Source organism: Eptatretus burgeri, chromosome 17 (assembly GCF_056783735.1).
Source record: "Eptatretus burgeri isolate ZD-2024b chromosome 17, Ebu_testis_v1, whole genome shotgun sequence".
NCBI lineage: Eukaryota > Metazoa > Chordata > Myxini > Myxiniformes > Myxinidae > Eptatretus > Eptatretus burgeri.
The window spans coordinates 19152695-19174522 of NC_140977.1; the positions used below are offsets into that span (position 1 = coordinate 19152695).

The 21828-nt window shown below is 45.2% G+C and overlaps 1 protein-coding gene across 1 annotated transcript in view; it reads left to right on the forward strand.

Moving 5' to 3' along the window:
- Nucleotides 1–3053: 3053 nt before the first annotated feature.
- LOC147009474 (uncharacterized) overlaps nt 3054–21828 on the forward strand; it is a 109883-nt gene continuing 91108 nt past the window's right edge. Inside the window, exons 1-2 of the mRNA XM_085861898.1 lie at nt 3054–5536; nt 6310–6414. Coding sequence (XP_085718024.1) covers nt 5464–5536; nt 6310–6414 — 178 coding nt within the window. The 5' untranslated portion in view covers nt 3054–5463. The remainder of the gene's footprint in view (nt 5537–6309; nt 6415–21828) is intronic.

A 21828-nucleotide genomic window follows, 5' to 3' on the forward strand; every position in this document is an offset into this window, starting at 1 on the left:
TCAGTCGGAGTATAAACAGAGACCAGGGAAATGACACCTCAGGAGTGACGAATCCTTAATCTCATAATATGCTCGTTGACCGGTGTTACCTCAATTATCATTGGGGTCAGCTTATTGGACACAGCTACAGCAACTCCTTGGGTATGGTAACCATCAGAGCGACCAGACCAAGAGTAGGTGCTACCACCCACCATTATCTCGCCGCAATCCGGTCTCCGAACCTCAGAGAGAGCTGCAATCCCGATGTCCAAACGCTTGAGCTCAGATGATGACAGAGACAGGTGATCATCCTCTCTTAGGGATAGGACATTCCAGGCACACACCCGAAGGGACCGCCTCAGGTTAACCCAAGGAGACCGCCGTCTGGTGGACGACACCTCAGCACCACTCCGACACACCTCCCGCAATGAGGGAGGGATGTTACCCCGTGGTTTCCCTCCTATCATCAAAGATTGGGGGTCCCGAAGGCTTTGCCCCAATCCCATCATCCAGTGAGCTGACCTGCGAAGGGAAGCTGCACAGGAGGTACGCCCACGGAGTGGGTTTTCAGATTTTTTTGCGTTTTGTGTTTTGCGGAATAAAGGGTTTTACGGTGGCCAGAGTGCAAATCCTGCCACCAACCTACTCATAAAAAGTAACCCAACTGCAGGAGGACATCCGCAGACACAGTTGGGCACTAGATATGGATGGCCGTTGGCTCACAAGGAGCTCCTCCACCCTTTGACAGGTTTTGTTTTTAATCCTGCTGGGTGTCCATATCCAAACACCCTCCTCATCAGAAAACCTGGTGGGGGAGACGATTTAGTCGCCGACAACCCGACCATGGAACAGGTTAGTACAGGTTTACATGGTACCTATAGCAGGTCACAGATCTAACCTGACCTGACTGAAAATATGGGTCGAATGTGTGGTGTAGTCTGCAGGCCTACGGGGAGGGGCATGATGATGATGCATGATGGGCGTGATGATTGGAGGAGTGGTCGTGGTGGTTATCGTATCTGCAAGGGATATAGGGTGTGCGCGCCGTCTGAGGCGTCGTAGTAATGCTGGAGTCGGCCGGCTCGTGAGTGTACCAAATACGGAATAAAGGGGAGCCGCGGGCACAGTACGCCCGCGCTCGCACTGTGCAACACAGCCCGGCTCGACTGTCCTTCCGCTCGTGTCTGCCTGCTAAGCATCTCCCATTTCAGTACAGCACAGAATGTACTCAAGTTCTGTGCGTACAAACAGAAATACGGACCCAAATGCAATGCCCTCTCTTCTGGTGAGGATCTGCAAAATGATGGCCCTTTCTAGTTAATATAGTTCAGCAGATTGTTTCATCCGCATTTATAAAAGCTATTACTTTACAGTAATAAACACAAATGACTTATCACTGATAAATTAGGTACATTTATCCCAAAGTATGAATATCATGGGAAAAACCCAAACTAATGCACAGCACTGCATATTTACATCAATAATAATATTTTACTTTGCTGCAGTGGAACGCATACGTGCATATTTGCCTTCAGTACATTTGTCAGAATAATGTTACGAGTATTTAACAATATCAGATTTTTTTTAATAGGTCATGTGATGTTGTATTTGCAGGTGAATCCACTGAATCAACAAAGGACACTGCACCTACTTTTCTGAATGGCGCAGACACATGCCTGCAGGACTCGCCAATTGAAACAAACAAGAGGACTTTTTACGAACAAGACAAACTGAATGAGGAAATGCTTACAGAGAATAATTTTCACAAGACTCACGTAGGAAAGAAAGTTGAACATCCCTACGAATGCAAAACTTGTGGAAAATCATTGAATCGGTCATCCAACCTCAAAACACACATGTTAATTCACAATGGGGAACGCCCGTACAAATGCCCAGTTTGTGGAAAATATTTTATTCAGTCAAATCACCTACAATCACACTTGAGAATACACAATGGTGAATGCCCATACAAATGCACAGTATGTGGAAAATCTTTTATTCAGTCATCTCACCTACAATCACACTTGAGAATACACAATGGTGAATGCCCATACAAATGCACAGTATGTGGAAAATCTTTTATTCAGTCATCTCACCTGCAATCACACTTGAGAATACACAATAGCGAACGCCCATACAAATGTACGGTTTGTGCAAAATCGTTTAAGCAGTCATCCACCCTTAAAACACACATGAGAATTCACAATGGTGAGCGCCCATACGATTGCACAAATTGTGGAAAATCTTTTAATCGATCATCAAACCTTAAAGCACACAAGAGAGCTCATAATGGAGAACGTTCATACAAATGCACAGCTTGTGAAAAATCATTCATTCACTCATGCAACCTCAAAAGACATTTGAAAATTCATAATGGAGAATGCCAATAGAAACGTAAATTGTGCGAAAAGCTTTTATTCAGTCATTTAGCTTGAAAACACATAATAATTCGCAATGGGGAGAAAGAATATTCTAAACAAGGAGAATTCCCACATGAATGCAAAATTTGTGGTAATCCTTCACCAAATTATGCGAGCTCAAATCACACTTGAGAAATAACAGGGGAGGAGAATGTCTTCACCGATGCACAACGGGGGAAAGCTTTCACTCAATCATCCCGCCTTAAAACACACGTGAGAGTAATAATGATGAGCGCTCATACAATTGCAGTTTGTGGAAAATCCTTCATGTAATCAGCACACATTGAAACTCAGGAATTCACAATGGCAAATCCCCATGCAAATGTAAAGTTTGTGAAAAAAATATTTTACTCCTTCAGGCAATCTTGAAACACGTGTGAGAAATCACACTGGCTTTTGTGTACACTGAGCAGAGAGCCAGTATGAAGGATGTGCAGCCCTTTCGGCATTTACTTTACAAGTTGAAGGGCCCATCTACGATTAGCAGAAAAAACCTTGAGTGCTGTCCTCACTCAGCTCGTATCATCATGTTCTTTGATCGTTGCATTATTTAATTGGTTTCAAATGAAATTATTTCACGTATATATATATATATATATATATATATATATATATATATATATATATATATATATATATATATATATATATATATATATATATCTTTAGCATACAATTGAATTCTCGCTTGTTTCCCCAAAAAAGTGATGTAGTGCACTCATTTTAATTTGTAAAAAATGCAACTGCTGGAGTCTACATACACATACATACATACATACATACATACGTACTTCTACGTCCAGCCCCAATTAACGTTGGCAACTGGATAGATGGAACAAACAGCCTTTCACTTCCTCAGACTGCATTTGAATAATGGTGGATTTGTGTGCACGGGAATAGCAAGAAGCACACGAGAACCTTAGCTTCGATGTTAAGGGGGGTTATTTCCCATCCACAAATACCGTGGGAAAATAGAACCCGATGGAAGGTAAGGTGGTGGGATGAAGGGGGCAGGGGGGTGTAAGAAGGGAGCACAGATCCAATGGATAAATAATTATATACAAGAGGAATCAAATCTAAAGGTACCTCACACCAGACTCAAGCACAGATGGGAAAGGGAACGAAAAAACAGGTGAGGCGATATCTCTGCTGGAGTCACTGAAGCAGGTGTGGGGGCTGGAATCGGGATTTCAGCTTTCTTTTATTGTTTTTATCTCACTTGCTTAAAATATTTTCCTTTTCTTATGAAGCTTTGTTTGTTGCTTGCATATAGTTGAATTTTTGTTAATGTTCTGATGTGGGGTTTTCCTTTTTATAATGATTTAAAACATAACCATGAATTGTATTTGGAGAGAAGGGCCGAGTAGAAACACTGCGCAGCACGGCTGTGGCGTGGAAATCACTGTTGACCCAGGAAAGGGGTGGTGGGGGGGGGAATCATCTCCCCTTTCACCATCCCCCATGTATCCTCTCTCTCTCCTCTGGAGCGTTGAGATAAAGAAAGATATGGTGATTGCTGATGCAGATGTCTTTTGAAAGTTCCACGAACAAGGACCCTGTTGATCCACACTCTTATCGGCTAAACTATGAAGCATGCTCTGTGCAAGAGCAGGTCAGGCCACTCACCGCAAAAAGGGTCTTGCTCAAAGAGTAATGCGCCCAAAATAAAGTATATAAGCAGGAGTGACTGAAGATAGGCAGAGCAGATTGTTCCATTCACTCTGGCAATCTGTTCGACCTGTGCACAGGGGTTTGGTTAAGTGCTTAGTTGGCTGGTTGGCAAATTTATTGCTTGTCTAATTAATTGTTAGTTTAATCGTTAGTTTAATTGTAAGTTCTTTGAATTCATTTGTTCAAGTGATTCTTTTGTTTGGTATGGTTTATTCTTTTGTTTGGTATGGTTTATTCTTTTGTTTGGTATGGTTTATTCTTTTGTTTGGTATGGTTTATTCTTTTGTTTGGTATGGTTTATTCTTTTGTTTGGTATGGTTTATTCTTTTGTTTGGTATGGTTTATTCTTTTGTTTGGTATGGTTTAAGTGATTCTTATGTTGGGTTTATTGATTGATGAATAAAAAAATTATAGATCTGTTCTTGACATCTTGTGTGCATGTGTGTGTGTGTGTGTGTGTGTGTGTGTGTGTGTGTGTGTGTGTGTGTGTGTGTGTGTGTGTGTGTGTGTGTGTGAAGGTACATTATCTTTGCTGTGATTAGGCCATTAAATTTGTTGATGATTGTATCTCTCCAAATCGAAGCATTGTAATTCAAGGTACCAGGTTCGAGCCCTGACACAGGTACGTCGAACCAGGAACGACAACCAGGCAAGCAAGCGACCAAGCAGGCCCGAGACAGGTGAGCAGGCAAAAAACAGGTGAGCAGGCGACGAAACAGGCGAGCAGGCGATGAAACAGGCAAGCAGGTGACAAACAAGACAAGGCATGAATATAAGTCGGCATACCATTCCTTTCAGGAGTGCCAAAACTTCACACTCACCTCTGAGGCCGAACCAACCCTCGTTCTGAGGTGAATTTTCCCTTCTCTCACAAGAGTGCACTGAACCAGAGAGCCCCAAAGCTCCTCCCTCTGCTCTGGACAATGCCACCCATCTCAAAGCTACTCCCCTCTCTTTCACAATGCCACACCAGATGCCCCACCCAATGCCATCACAGAAGGCTTCCTGTACAATTTCTCGGGCTTTAAACCAGGGCTATTTATCGACATTCTATCACCCTTTGTATGATGCACATTTAAACAGGACAACCGTGAAGCTAACATATCCCTACTTAATACATCAAAACACCTAACTACCGGAACATGCACCGTGTTAACCTATACATTTCTTGCTGATCTAAGGTGATTCCTAACCCCCCCCTACAAACATAACAACATGTTCCAAAACTTAATGCTCATAATCTACTAGACTTGTGAAATATATGGTGTGAATTTTGGACTTTGTAGGTCACATGGTCTGGCAGCCATAATTTTTGAAGAATAAAACTTTTGAAATCTTCTTTTCCAGAAATCTTCTTCTTCAGAGCCATACGGGCGAGGCATCTGCCTGGGGGATGGCCAGACGGAGGCCCCTGGAGTACCACCGGAAAGTGGATGTGGTGACGCGCTGTGGCACATGCTCCCAATGTATGTATGTCTGTACTCATGTATAATACTTTACTGATAATTGACATCATAGGTCACATGGTGTGGCAGCCATATTGGAAAAAGGAAAAACTATGGACCTCTGTACCTCCGAAACCTCTCCAAGGAAGAAATTGAAACTGGCACATGTCAAGTCCTCCCCATGGGGAATAAATGTTGTTGATCATGACATCATCAGTGCTTTCAATATAACATCATAATTGCATACGTCAAATACTTTGTCCAATCGGTATGAAATATTTTGAGTGTTGTCTCACAACAAAATGTTCGAGAGAATTAAAAAAAAAATTGATGACGTCATCATTCAAGTGGTTCGGCAGCCATCTATCTATAATTACAGCAATCTGTGTGTGTGTCTGTCTGTCTGTTTGTCTGCGACTGCCGTTTCTTGCCGACCGCTAGTCCGATCTGATTGAAACTTGCCAGGAATATTGCCGGGGGCCCGCAGAGGTGCCTTTTCGAGGTTTGATGTCAATCGGATGAGCGGTTCCCAAGTTACGGCCATTTTATTGCTTTTTTTCAGTGTTGAAAAGGTGTATATATGGCAGCTGAAGTGTCGTTCCACCTTATCACCTTATCATGCCATTTTTTTCTCAGAATAATGAATAATGATTATAATAATGATATTCTCAGAATAATTTTCTCAGAATAATAATAATTATAATAATAGCACAATAATTGAATAAAAAGAATAACATGATACAATGACCAATATCTGTCAACCAATAATGACTTATATCTTGTCTTTCAACCAGACAGGACACGGTGCTATGACGTCACGAATGACGTCACAATGCTTCCTCTTCGGATTGAAACTTGCCAAGAATATTGCCGGGGCCCCGCGGATGTGCCTTTTCGAGGTTTGATATCAATCGGACGAGCGGTTCCCAAGTTACGGCCATTTATCTGTCAACCAATGACAAGACACGGTGCTAAGACGTCGCGAATGACGTCACAATTTATGTTTCTTTATTTATTTTTTATTTAGTTTATTTTTTTTTACACGATTGACGGTTCGATCTGATTGAAACTTGCCAGGAATATTGCTGGGGACCCGCGGATATGACTTTTCAAGGTTTGATATTAATCGGATAAGCAGTTCCCAAGTTACGGCCATTTATCTGTCGACCAATGACAAGACATGGTGCTATGACGTCAGGAATGACGTGACAATTAATGTTTATTTATTTATTTATTTATTTTTTGCACGATTGACGGTCTGATCTGATTGAAACTTGCCAGGAATATTGCTGGGGACCCGCGGATGTGCCTTTTTGAGGTTGGATATTAATCGGACGAGCGGTTCCCAAGTTACGGCCATTTATCTGTCGACCAATATCTGGGGGATGAGAGTGGGGGTGAGAGAGGAGGGGGGAGAGAGGAAGGGCGAGACTAGGGGGGAGAGAGGGGGTGGGAGTGGGGACGAGAGAGAGGGGGTGGGAGTGGGGACGAGAGAGAGAGGGGTGAGAGAGGGAGACGGGAGAGGGGTGCGAGAGGGGGGTGGGAGTGGGTGCGAGAGAGAAGGGCAAGAGAGAGGGGCGAGAGAGGAGGGGGGAGAGTGGAGGGGTGAGACTAGGGGTGAGAGAGGGGGAGAGAGAGGGAGGAGAGAGAGAGGGGGAGAGAGGAGGGGTGAGACTAGCGGTGAGAGAGGGGGAGAGGGTGAGGGGGAGAGAGAGAGGGAGAGAAGAGAGCGAGAGAGGAAGGGAGAGAGGGGTGAGAGAGAGGGGGCGTCACAATTCAAGAGAGGGGGAGAGAGGAGGTGGTGAGAGTGGGGGCGAGAGAGAGGGGCGAGACTAGGGGGCGAGAGAGAGGAGGCGTCACAATTCTTCTTCGTTTGATATGACGTCACAATTGACGCTGGGGACCTGAGTATGTTTCCCAGGTGTTTCCCAATTATGGCAATTTATGATACGGTTGGTCCTATCTAATTGAAATAATGCCCCAATCCAGTCGTCATTTACGCACCTACAGGCCCGCCCCTACGGGCCCGTGCTGGTATTTTAAAAAGGAAGAAAAAACCCCCTGAAAACCTTCTCCGAAACGGCTGAACAGATTGAGGCAAAACTTTATCGGTATAACTGCCTATCCATGAGGAACAAAAAGTTCTCTTCCTTTTCCAATGCAGATCACATGGTTTGGCAGCCATATTGGATTTACCCTGAAACCTATATTAAAATATTCTGCTCCAGAATGGTTTGACAGATCGAGGGGAAACTTCACACATGTTCCCCAAGCTTTGGTGATACCCAGGGTGGTCACAAATAATTGACAGGTCACATGGTTGGCAGCCATATTGGATTGAAGGAAAATATTTTAAATGTTCTCTTTCTTGAACCACTTTATCGATTGATGTGAAACTTCAGAAATATCATCTCATACCATTGCTGCATTTCGTGGGGAAATGATGACATTATAAGTCATGTGGTTTGGCAGCCATCTTGGATAGAAAAGCACACCTTATCCGATTGACATGAAACTTCACAAACCTGATCCCCTACCCAAGTAGAGGCAGAATGGAAATTTATGATGTCATTGGTCACGTTGTTTGGCAGCCATATTGGATTGCACATAAAAAGCTTGAAAAATATTCTCCAGAATGGCTTAATATATCGATCCAAAACTTAATGCTCATAATCTACGAGACTTGTGAAATATATGGTGTGAATTTTAACTTCGTAGGTCACATGGTCTGGCAACCATCATTTTTTGAAGAATAAAACTTTTAAAATCTTCTTCTCCAGAACTCCTTGACAGATCCAGGGGAAAGTTCATGCATGTTCCCCATGCCTTGGGGATTTCAGTGTGTTCACGAATATTTCATCAGTCACATGGTCTGGCAGCCATATTGGATTGAACAAAAATGTTAAAAAATTTATTTCTCTTGAACTTCTTCATTAATCAATGTGAAACTTCATAAATATGATCTAGTAGTCATGCTGAATATAGGTTTACAATTTCAACCTGATTGGATGCAAACTCTCACAGCCATGATTATTTAATTTTTTGAATCTCGGTTATTTTCGAATTGTGTTTTTTTCACTTTTCTGCGCCTGGATGGGTTTGAAGTTATTTGAGTAGCAGCTAAAACCCGATTCCTATCCAGGTTCCTCCTCATGACTCCATCTTTGCTTTTTGCTGATTCGGGTGCCTTCTGATGACTCCAATGCAGTGTGTAGGTTATATTATATATCCAGGGTGCTTCAAAAAAAGTTGACTATTTGAACGTTTTATTGCAGAAAAATTACAAAAGGTAGCAAGTTCAGTGATCCATCCATTAGGACCATACTCTGTGCAGAGCATTGGTGCCACCGAAGCAGTCTCCTTGGCTATTGGGAACAATCCTGGACGGGTCGCCACTCCGACACAGTATACCAGCATGCTGGCACTCATTTTGCTGACCTCGGAAGGATGACAGGCAGAGTCAACCCCACCTGGTGTTAATTCAACAGCTGAGCGGGATTTGAACTCAGGACCCTAGGATCCCAAGCCCACTACCTTAACCATTAAGCCAACACCAGGCATAGTTCAGTGATACATTATTGGAAAGCATACACCATGCCATTTTCAAACTACTCATTATACTGCTTGTAATTGACATTTTCAATGTGTGGTCTGCATCTATTCAAGCAGGCTTTGATCCTGACTCCGAAATGCTCCACAACTCGTCTGCAAGTAGCTCGGGTGGTAGCCTGATGGAAGTCCTCCACCTCCTGCTTCAAGACAGCCAGGGTTCGAGGTTTGTTGGTGTAAACTTGACCTTTGACAGCACCCCGAAATAAAAAAAATCCAATGTATTCAAATCCGGGCTGTAGGGCGCCCACTCGTGCGCTCTGCCCAGACTGATGACATGATTTCCAAACAGTTGGTGGAGCAAGTCGATGGTTTCACCTGAGTGTGTGGTGGGGCAGCGTTCTGCATGAACCAGGCAAGTCTGAGTTGATTTGGGGGCAGTAGTTGATCGAGATCAGTTTGGAATCAGCATAAGACCTCACGGTACCACTTGCCGTTGACTGTCACCGTCTTACCATTGGCATCCTTGAACCAATATGGTCCCAGCATATCCCATCTGACATTCAATGCACAGAAACAATTGGACTTGGAGCCCTTGAGGAACATCTCAGACACCTCCTCAGGAGGCTCATCACCCCAGAAGATGTTGTTGTGATTGTTGATAGCCCCATTCAAATGGAAGTGTGCTTCATCACTGAACCAATCACACATTATTACTCGGCTTGTCATGTCATTTAGAGTTAGTTTATGCCTTACAGATATGATGTGAGGGTAGAGCATGAGTTCAGAAGTGAGAATGCACCACACAGATGAGGCTGAGATCGGCAGTTCTCAGGAACGCCGATGGTCGGATTTCTTAGGACTTTGCTTTGCTTTAGCGAAGCAAAAAAGTAGTGAAAAAGTACCTGCTTAAACCACTGCTTTCAATGAAATACTGGCCTTCTGCTACACCATGAAAGAGGAAGGAGAGAAAGCGGAAGGCCATTCTGGAAAAGTTTTATCCCATACCTCCCCAGAAAATCCAGACAGTAGATAGCTACCAAATAGACATTGTCGAGCTGTCCAAACACGAGGAACAAAAAGGTGACCTCGCATTCAAAAAGACCCCCTGGACCATTGGACATTTTCTGCGAGGGTGGCAGATGGATGTTCCAAAGTTTCACCGACTCGAGGCTGACCCAAAATCCTTCCCGGAAGGTGCGCCCCCAGATTCACCAGAAACTGGTGGAAGAGATCCTCGCTTGAAGGGGGTTAAATTCCAACTTGCTTTGAAGGTTCTGTTCCAGAAGGGAAGATTGACAAGGAGGGGAAGGAGTGGGTGTATTTGCCGGCAGTGTTCTGGCACAAGCAGGAGGACGTCTTACAGGCCCATGAGATTGACGGTACACTTGGCATGGCTTTCCCATACATCCTGGAGACCCTTGAAAAGTGGACGAGTCTCGGCTCTGTCTGGGAGGTTGACAGAGTGGAATTTCTGTGGCTGCACATCGCTCACTACCAGCCTCTGAGGGGTGGCTCTTACATCCAACTACCAGCAGCTCTCAGAAACAAAGAGGCAGTGATCAATGTGAAGAACAATGATGACCATTGCCTCAGGTGGGCCCTCCGGTCTGCCCTGTTCCCAGTGGCCCATGGGGGACATGCATACAGACCCACTAAGTACTCCACAGAGGATGGCCTCAACTTCACGGGGGGTTGATGCTGCCATGGCGCTCACAGATCAAGCAGGTAAAAAGGCAGAATAACCTTGCTCTGAATATATTTGGCTGGGACAAGGGGGTAGTTGTCCACATGCTTAGCAAGCAACATGAAGACATCTCCAGCATCAACCTGCTGCTAATTGAGATCCGTCCACAACTTTTTGAGATATCCTGCACACAGACAGACAAACAGACAGAGAGGGATGAAAACATAACCTCCTTCACCTTCAGTGGCGGAGGAAATTAAAAACAACAACAACAACAACCTTTCAGTGGCTCTCAAAAGAACAATGGGGGTGCATCTTCCACCTTGGCTTGTCGAATCTTCTTTTTCCCCCTTATTTTTTAGCGTTCAATATTTTGGTAAAGAACGCTTTTTAGTAAAATTTTAAGCTGCAAGTAATGCTCTGGTAATGCAGGCTCGGGGTGAGGGAAGGCATTCGGAATATGTAAGACAAAAAAACTAAAGAGAAGAAGAAGAATCCAACGGGGATCAAGCGTGGTTCCGTGTCCCTGGGATACGCACAGCGAAGGAAACATTTTCCAAAGCGAGTTGTGAGGAGGGTAAGTGTTTCACACATTTTTGTTTTTAAACACGTTCGTGAGTAGGACTAAAGCTCGTGGTACAGATTATAACATGTTTGTTAAATATATTTTCATTATCCACGATTTGGAACGAAGGTTCGTGGTTTGAGAAATGGGAGACGCTGAAGGACGGTGTTTTGTGATGACGTCATCAATTAAACCCCCTTCATGAAGAATCTGAAGCGCGATCTCTTCTCGGGGTTTGAAGGGGAGTAAATGTAAAACAGGTAATCTGAGGGAAACCAAGGGAGATGAGATGGGGTAAAGGAAGGGGCGAAATATGTCAACTGGAGGAAACAAAGGGGTGAAGAAGTAAGTTTACAGCTTGGGAAACTTATGGGGTACTCAGCTCCAGGCCCAGGTGAGTTTACCTCTGAGAGGTTGAGGGAGGTTAGTGAGGTATTAATGGGTAACAACTAACAAGCCTGGTGTTGGCTCAACACTTAAAGTGACTGGCTGAAGATCCGAAGGGTTTTGAGTTCAAGCCTGTGTTGTTCTGTTGCATTAACATTAGGTGCGTAGGGTTACGATATCCTAACTTTCAAAAAAGAGGACACTCCGGAAAGGGACACTCTGAAAAAGAGGGGAACTCCAAAATAGAGGACACCGGAGAGGGACACTGAAAAAGAGGGGAACTCCGAAAAGAGGACACCGGAGAGGGACATTCCGGAGAGGGAAACTCTGAAAAAGAGGGGAACTCCGAAAAGAGGACACTCCAGAGAGGGACACTCTGAAAAAGAGGGGAACTCCAAAATAGAGGACACTCCGGAGAGGGACAGTCTGAAAAAGAGGGGAACTCCAAAATAGAGGACACTCCGGAGAGGGACAGTCTGAAAAAGAGGGGAACTCCGAAAAGAGGATACTCTGGAGAGGGACACTGAAAAAGAAGGGAACTCCGAAAAGAGGACACTCCGGAGAGGAACACTCTGAAAAAGAGGAGAACTCCGAAAAGAGGACACTCCGGAGTGGAACACTCTGAAAAAGAGGAGAACTCCGAAAAGAGGACACTCTGGAGAGGAACACTCTGAAAAAGAGGAGAACTCCAAAATAGAGGTCACTCCGGAGAGGGACACTCTGAAAAAGAAGGGAACTCCGAAAAGAGGACACTCCGGAGAGGGACATTCTGAAAAAGAGGAGAACTCCAAAATAGAGGACACTCCGGAGAGGGACACTCTGAAAAAGAGGGAATCTCCAAAATAGAGGACACTCCGGAGAGGGACACTGAAAAAGAGGACACTCCGGAGAGGGACACTCTGAAAAAAAGGGGAATTCTGAAAAGAGGACACCGGAGAGGGACACTCCGGAGAGGGACACTGAAAAAGAGAACTCCGAAAAGAGGACACTCCAGAGAGGGACACTCTGAAAAAGAGGTTAACCCCGAATAGAGGACACTCTGGAGAGGGACACTCTGAAAAAGAGGGGAACGCCAAAATAGAGGACACTCCGGAGAGGGACACTCTGAAAAAGAGGGGAACTCCAAAATAGAGGACACTCCAGAGAGGGACACTCTGAAAAAGAGGACACTCTGGAGAGGAACACTCTGAAAAAGAGGGCAACTCCGAAAAGAGGACACTCCGGAGAGGCACACTCTGAAAAAGAGGGGAACTCCGAAAAGAGGACACTCTGGAGAGGGATACTCCGGAGAGGGACACACTGAAAAAGAGGGGAACTCCGAAAAGAGGACACTCCGGAGAGGGACACTGAAAAAGAGGGGAACTCCGAAATAGAGGACACTCCGTTTTGATTGCGAGTGCCCTTCTGTGGAGTGTCATTTTACTTTTGTTGTAGGATTGTGATGGATGAAGAAGAAGACGAACCATGAAGAATATCGCCACAATATCACACTACCATCCTCTTCTGGTTTAGCATCACGATATATTTTGAAGTTGTTCCATCACAATCCCACAACAAAAGTAAAATGTAAAAAGATGTGAATATGATCCATAAGACGATTGTGGTGTTGTATGGTGGCGTCTTAATGTGGTGTCATTCTTCATGTTATTCAAGGTAAGTGATTCACGGACCCAATATATATGCGTTTGTGATTTCATTCTCCAGGGTGTGCAAGAAGTCGTCTCCCGAGTCACAGCTGCTGTGTGTGTGTGTGTGTGTGTGTGTGTGTGTGTGTGTGTGTGTGTGTGTGTGTGTGTGTGTGTGTGTGTGTGTGTGTGTGTGTGTGTGTGTGTTTGGCTTCATGGCATGAGTGGGTGGCTTGGGATCCAAGAGACCTGAGTTTAAATCCCCCTAGGCTGTTGAATTAATACCAGGTGGGGTTGACTCAATCTGTCATCCTTCCGAGGTCGGCAAAATGCTTGCCAGCATGCTGGTATCCTGTGTCGGAGTGGCGACCCGTCCAGGATTGTACCCAATAGCCAAGGAGACTGCTTCAGCAGCACCAAGACTCTGCACAGAGTGTGGTCCCAATGGATGGATGCGTATATATATATATATATATATATATATATATATATATATATATATATATATATATATATATATATATATATATATATATACTGTATATATCTATATATGTATGTACAGTCATGGCCAAAAATATTGGCACCCTTGAACTTTTATCAAATAACTCACAATTTTCTCCAAAAATAAGTTGAAATTGACAAAAGTATTTGGTTTCCACAATTCTTTATTTCACTGTTAATATTACAGAACCTTTGTTTTGATTCAGAACTGAATAGATCCTTTTTAATCAGAAAATAAAAAGAAATGGCATTGACAAAATTATTAACACCCGAGATTTAATATTTGGTGGCACAGCCTTTGGACAAAATAACTGCAGTCAAGCTCTTCCTATAGCCATGAATGAGCTTCCTCCACCTCTATACAGGCAGTTTGGCTCACTCTTCTTGTGCAAACTGCTCCAGTTCTCCCAGATTTGAAGGGTGCCTTCTCCCATCTGCTGTTTTCAGATCTCCCCACAGGTGTTCAATGGGATTTAGATCTGGATTCATTGCTGGCCACTTCAGAACAGTCCTGTGTTTTGTGTTGAACCATTCCGGGGTGCTTTTTGAAGTGTGTTTGGGGTCATTATCCTGCTGCAAGACCCATGACCTTCGACGGCGACCCATCTTTCTGACACTGGGTTGAACATTGCACTCCAAAATTCCTTGGAAATCTGCTGATATCATGATGCCATGCACACATTCAAGGCACCCAGTGCCATCGGCAGCACAGCAATCCCAAACATCACTGAACCTTCTCCATGTTTGACTGAAGGGAAGGTGTTCTTTTCTTTGAAGGCTTCATTTTTTTCTGTAAACATCGAGATGATGTGTTTTCCCAAAAAGCTCTAATTTGGTTTCATTTGTCCACAGAACATTCTCCCAGAAGGATTTTGGCTTGTTTAGGTGTGTTTTGGCAAACTCCGGTTCGAATTTCTTCTGTCTCTCTCCCAGCAGCGGGGTGCTCCTGGGTCTCCCACCATAGAACTCCCTTTTATTGAGTTAGCGACAGATGGTGCGAGTTGAAACTGTCGTACCTTGTGTCTGAAGGTCAGCTTGAATCTGTTTGGCAGTTGATCAAGGTGCTTTCTCCACCATTCAAACAATCCTTCACTGAAATCTTTGATCAAGTTTTGACTTGCAGCCACATCCAGGAAGGTTGGCTACAGTGCCATGGGCCTTAAACTTCCTGATAACATTTAATATGGTGGACACAGGAACATCAAGGTCTCTGTAGATGGACTTATAGCCATGAGATTGTCCATGCTTGGCTGCAATCTTGTGTCTGGCCTCCACAAACAATTCTCTGGTGTTATTTCTTTTCTCCATGCTCATTGTGGTACACACAGTGACACAAAACAGCAGCAGAATGACTCATTTTCTTCATTCAAACTAGTTGAATGAGTGATTTTGATGTTGCAAGCACCTGTAACTCACCAAAGGTGAGTTCAATTCCAAAGTAAAGGAGAATCACCTGCTTGAAATCTAATTATTTCTGACAACTTCTAAAAGGTGCCAATAATATTGTCTGGGCCATTTTCGGATTTCTGTGTGGAATTAGCCAAGATTTTGTAATTTTTTTAGCCTTTTTTGTTTTTTTTCCTCTGCAAACCAAAGAAATACACTTGTGGATTCCAAAAGATTTTTTAATTTCAACAATTTTCTTGAAGAATTGGTTGCTTTATTTGAAAAAATTCAAGGGTGCCAATATTTTTAGCTACAACTGTGTGTGTATATATATATATTTATATATATATATATATATATATATATATATATATATATACATACATACATATATATACATATTGTGATGGAAATGGACCTGATTGGACGACTAAATATAGGATAAGCTCAGATCCCCCATTAAATGCCTGTATAGTTAGGTTGTTTGGTAAAATGGACATTACATGTGTGTCGGGAGGTGTAGGATGCATGTTTTTATGGTTCGTACAGTGGTGGTGTGCCAAGGGCTCCTTCTCCTTCCTCCCCTCAACGGACGATAGGCCCCGCCCAGTCGGCTGAGAGGGTGTGGCCAAAAAGAGGGAGTGAAGCGAAGGGGATGAGTTTGTCGGCTTCGCCGAGAGAGGGCGTGCTCGTGTCGCAGGAGAGCGAGCGAAGACCTCGTAAACAACTTCAGTTTGGCAGACGTGCAAAACTGCAGTCGGTTGAGAGGGTGCTCGTGTGTCGAAGCGAGCGAACGAAGGCTTCGGAAAAAAGAGTATTGTGTGTGGAAAACAACAGTCGGGTTTTTCGAGGTGTGCTCGGAGTGGCTTCGAAGCGAGAGAAACGAAGGCTTCGTAAAAAGGTTGAGTTTTGAGAAACGGCACTCGGCTTTGAGAGGCTGCCTGCACGTCGAGTCTGCCCTTTTGGACAGTGGGAGAGGCTGCCTGCATGTCGAGTCGACGATCGACTCGTATGGGGAGGTGATCGACAGGTTCGGCCTGCGTCTGGCCGCGGAGCCTCCGTACTTACTCATCTCACGGCTCGACACATTTGTCGATCCGCCTGTGGAGTTCGGCACCTTGATTTGGGCTTGTCTGGTGAACGGGCCAGGCCTGGTTTTGTATGCTGGACCGTGAGGGAGATCAGCTGAGGCCTATCGTCGACCTTACGCGGGGTCAGAGCGCACAGAGACCGCATGCGGTGCGAAGGGGGCAAGAGTACGACGCCTCCATTTCACCATGCGGCGCATTCGAGCTGGAGCTCGAATCCGTGGACATCCGCCTGTTGCGAGCGACATTCATGCTTTTGACACTGTCCTCTCATCCATGAAACCTCACCAAGTGCTCTGTCTTGTCTTGCGTGCATGCTGTCTGTCTGTCTGTCCTTGTCTGCACGTTGTTTAAGGCATATTTCGGTAGCGACCCCCTCAAAACCTGTAGTCCGTGGTTCCCTAGTTAAGAACGGGTTGAGGATTGTTGATAAAAAACATTGTCGTGATTTTTCGTTGTGTTGTCATCCCCGATGTTCCCCAATAAATCTGGTTAATTCGTATGAAGTTGCCGCTATGGATTAATTTGTGTCGCGTCGAGGAACGATCCGTTCGATTGGCATATAAAACCAGAATGGCTACAGACTGGCAGAAAACGCTCAGTATCTGACAAAACCAGTCGTGACCAGGGGTTCTATTTCCCCAACTGGCAAGGTACAAGGATTATGTTGGTATCGCGATTGAGTTCGATTGAGATTGAGACACTCAGGCCTCAAGGGAGGCACCCCTCCCTCCTTCCTCAAAAGCTTTGCCTGCACGCCCTCGAGTTGTCCAAGCTCGTTGCAAAACAAATTCTGATGCCTTTTGAAGAATCTCCTCCGACTGATTCTCTAATCGGCTCGGCACGGGTCGTCCAAGGTGAATGGCTGGCGCCGTGCAGTCTCGGCTGATGCAAGTCAGCCAGTCTCGGCCCAGGAGCGCCGGCCCCTCCCCTCGCACCACAATCAGCAAGTGCATGGCGCTTTGACCTTGGTAGGTTACAGATACGTCTGCCATTCCAACTGTCGTTATCTCTTCGCTGGTGTACGTGTACAGCGTGAGGTTGGACCTGATAAGGTTGAGACCGTTGAATCTACGAGCGGTCTGCTCGCCTAGGATCGACACCGCAGCTCCGGTATCAATTTGGAATACGATCGGCGTTTTGTTCACCTCGATTTCCACTGTCATCGGTCTTGTCACCTCAGGACCAATTGCAAACAGGTTCATCATTGGCTGCAGGTCCCGCCCCGGGTCATCGGGGTTACCTCGTGCAGGTTGCATATCTTGCTCTGGGTCATGAAAGCGTACGTCATGTACAAACCCTCGTATAGGTTGCAGGTCTTGCCCTGGGTCATCGGGGTTGTCCCACACCACGTGGACCTCCGGACCACCTGTGAGGCTCTGGCCGGCAATGGTTCGGACATCTTTCAGAGTCTGTTCGACGGTCGATGCTGTTTCAACTGCTGAATTGAATGTAATGTCCTCGCCCCTCTGCCGTAATATCTGCCGAGTCTGTTCGATAGCTGACGCCGTGTCGACTGCTGAATTAAACGTAATGTTCTCGTACTTCAGCCGTAGTATTGCAGAAACCACCTCCGAGTCTTGCAATCCAGAAATAAAACGATCTCTGAGCCTGGCCTGCCGTTCACTCGACGTGAATTCGCAGGGGACGGCGAGATGTTTCACCCGCGCGGCGAAACTTGCGATGCGCTCCCCCGGGCTCCTTGGCAGGTGATCGAACTCGTACTGCACCACCTGTGATGATTTTCTCAGCGCCGTGTGTGCCTGGCAATCTAATTGCTCCAGAAACAACTCAAAGTCATCGCTGACGAAAACATGCACTTTGCCATGAGCGGTGATTCGATCCCAATCCATCATCGCCAATTGTAGTGTCCGAGGTGCAGTGAGACACGGGACATGAGAGTGTTGTTGTAACTGCTTTATTGCGTGCTCGGATGAACACCACTCAGAGCCTCCAGCGGGCGTGTAAGGATATATGAACCCCTAACTACGTGACTATTATCATAAGCACTCCACACCCCTCAGCGCTCCATTCCCATACACCACAAGAAGTGATCAACGTTTTTACCTCCGTAAATGCCTTCTCACAAGCCTTTGTCCAATTCCATGTGTGTCCTTTCTGCAGTAGCTGGTGCAACGAATGGAGAAGTGCTGACTTAATTGGGAGGAAACAATGATAATAGTTCACCAATCCAAGAAAGGAGCGAAGTTGTGGGACATCTTTCGGCTTTGGTGCTTCGGCTATCGCCTTTATTTTGTCAGATGTCTTGCTTAACCCTTCCACAGTGATTTCATGCGTGAAATAGGTTCGCTTTTCTTTGAGAACAGACATTTGTCTGTGTTTACCCGAAGATTGTGCTGCTTTAGCCTCTGCAAAAGCAGTCTCAAAATTTGCAAATGTTCTCCATCTGAATTCCCATTGATGATTATGTCATCGATGAGATATTGTACCTTTTGTATTCCTGCCAACACCCAATCCATGGTACGTTGCCACACTGCAGGGGCTGATGCAACACCAAATACCAGTCTGTTGTACTGGTACAGACCCTTGTGTGTATTGATTGTTAGGTATTTATTGGAGTCTTCTTCCATTTACATCTGAAGCTAAGCTTGGCGTAAATCAAGCTTGGAGAACTTCTTTCCTCCTGACAATGTTGCCAGTATATCCCCCACAGATGGTAGTGGGTATTGATCCACCTGAGGTAAGGAATTGATCACCACTTTGTAATCCCCACAAAGCCTAATATCTCCATTTTGCTTCACAACGGGGACGACGTGTGAGGCCCATTCACTCCAATCTCCCTTCCGGAGATAATACCTGCCTGTTCCAATCGTTGAAGCTCAGTATCCATTTTGGGACATAATGCATATGGAGCTGGCCCAGCCTTGTGATACACTGGCTTTCTGTTAGTCGTTAAGCTCAACCTTGCTTTCGCGCTTCTCAGAGTTCCAATTTCATAATGAAGACCTCAGGTTACTGGTTGAGCAAGTGTTTCAATTGAGCATCAGTCGATCCAGAAATGGCTGAGTCGACATGTATTGACTTGACAGTGTGCCAGTCGAGCTTGATCTTCTGCAACCAGTCTCTTCCCAACAAGGTTGGGCCGTGAGTGTCCACAATATACAAATCCAGCATGTAGATAATACCTGCCTGTTCCAGGATCCTGTTCCAGGAAATGAAAGAGGATTGCTTATTGTACTGTACCTGCAAACACAGCTTGCCTTTTGTTTAATTCATTCAACGGTGAAAGTATGAAGTACAGCTGTAGTGTTCCTTAGTTTAGAGTACTCGCACAATGAAATGAAAGAGACAGCCCAGCCAGTGTCCAACCCCACATGCAGATTTCTCCCCGCCACCTTAAGGTGAATCCAGAGGACATCCAGCTTGTTGACATGGTTGGTTCCAATGTTAGCTACATGCGAGTCTTCCAGTTCACTGTCACTGTTGCTACGACTCACAGTATGTACATTTGTGTTTGTTTTCTTACCAAGCTTCTGGCATCTTCTTGCAGCATAACCTTCAAGAGCCAGTTATACTCCTCGTGCCGAAAATAACAAGTATCAGGGTGGTGTTTCCTTCCACATCTGAAACAAGACCTCCCGTAATTTCCGTCATTCTGGGCACCAGACGACCTGGATGGCATGACCCCAGGCTTAGTCGTCATCTTCTGGACCCCAGGTCCTCCCTTATTCCGTAACTCCACAGATTATTTTGCAGCAGTTTCCATGGCAGTCGCTAGTTCAACAGCTCTCCGGAAAGTAAGCTCACTTTCCGACAACAGGCGCTTCTGAATACTCTCATTTGTCAATCCGCAGATGAGCCTGTCTCATTGTGTGTCATTTTGATTGTCACAAAGCCGCAGTGCTGAGACAACCTATTCAACTCGGCAACAAAATCACAGATCGATTCTCTGTCACGCTGATCACGTTTGTGGAATCGAAATCGCTGTGCAGTTATGCTGGGTTTTGGGCATAAATGATCCTGAAGAATTTTTACCAATTCCCCATAAGGCTTTGTGCATGGCTTGGCTGGCGCAGTGAGATTCCAAAGTAGCCCGTACATTTTGCTGCCAACTACACCAAGAAATACTGACACCTGTCTTTCACCAGCAATGCCATTCACCAGAAAATACTGTTCCAGCCTCTCCGAATATGCTAGCCAGTAGCCAGTCTTCCCACCCTTCACCAAATGCCTCGATGCTTCCGATATAGCTTGCCATTTCATTGTGAAACAACACAAATGGCTCTCACTTACAGTCTGAGTTCCAAGGCCTTCAACGCTTCAGGCCCCAACGTTGTCTTGCTGTTCCAGCGAAGCTCAACGGGCCTTGGACTTGCACAGCAGTTCAGCATAGTTCAGATAACTTTACCACAGCAAAGAAATCCCATCCTCATCGCCAGTTTCTTACGTATGTGATAGGATTAAGTGGAGCTTGACAAAATCATGACAGGCACAGGAAGTGGTGGGCCAGGAACTACTTTATTCCACACTACATATGATATTGCAAGGCTGTAAATACACCACAAGTTCCACTTGGTTCACCAAGGGATCATTCTTGGTCTGATGTACCGGTCTTTTCATGAGCACGGTACAAGGGAAGCCAACCAGGTGGGTATACAATGTCCGCTGGTGGATTGGCGCTGGTAACTGAACAGCCGTTCACATGCAGAGCATCAGCGAAGACAGCTTCCGACTGCGCAGTTATCAGTTCTCATGACTTCAGAGCCAAGGTCATGACTTTCCAGATGATGCCGTTGTATATTAGCACCAGGCCATTCCCCTGTGATTATAGGCAGTAGTTCGGCTGGTGGCAATCCCACGGTCATGTAAAAAGGCTTGAGTTCATCGGACAAAAAGCAAGGTCCTCGGTCAGGATGTACATAAGAAGGCATACGGAAGACTGAAAACAGTCGGCAGAAACATTATATGACAATTGCCGTTGTCATGTCGGCACATGGAAAAGCAAAAGGAAACCTCAAAAACGCATCAACAACAGTTAATATTATTACTGGCTGGGGGTCAGCCGCCAACCGACCGCTCTGAACGGAGCCGCAAGTCGAGTCGGCCCGACCGATCGCCCGGAATATGGATCGCCGCCCGGATAACTCCGAGTGACAGGTCCTTGTACAAGAACCGAAATACGCCAATCGGCAGATCACGTGGGGTAGGGTCGATTGGCAATCTTCAATGTACCTAAATACCCATGTGATCCAATGACCGGGGTATTCCACCCTCGACGGAACTCATACGGAACAAACCGCCGAGGCGACCGTGCAGCGTAATCGCCGAGAAACGTCGGTCCAAATGTCCCTCTTTTACGGCAAACCAACGGCTTTCAAACTCCCAACACACGAAATGTTCAGTCAATGAGGGAATGGACGAAACGAGCAGGTTTACATTCACACAAGGACATTTATTATAATGAAACACGTATGCAATTAAATAACGCAAAACACGTATGCAATTATACAAGCAACAAAAGCACGACAAAAGAACTACAGCCGTCTACGTATTATGTACAG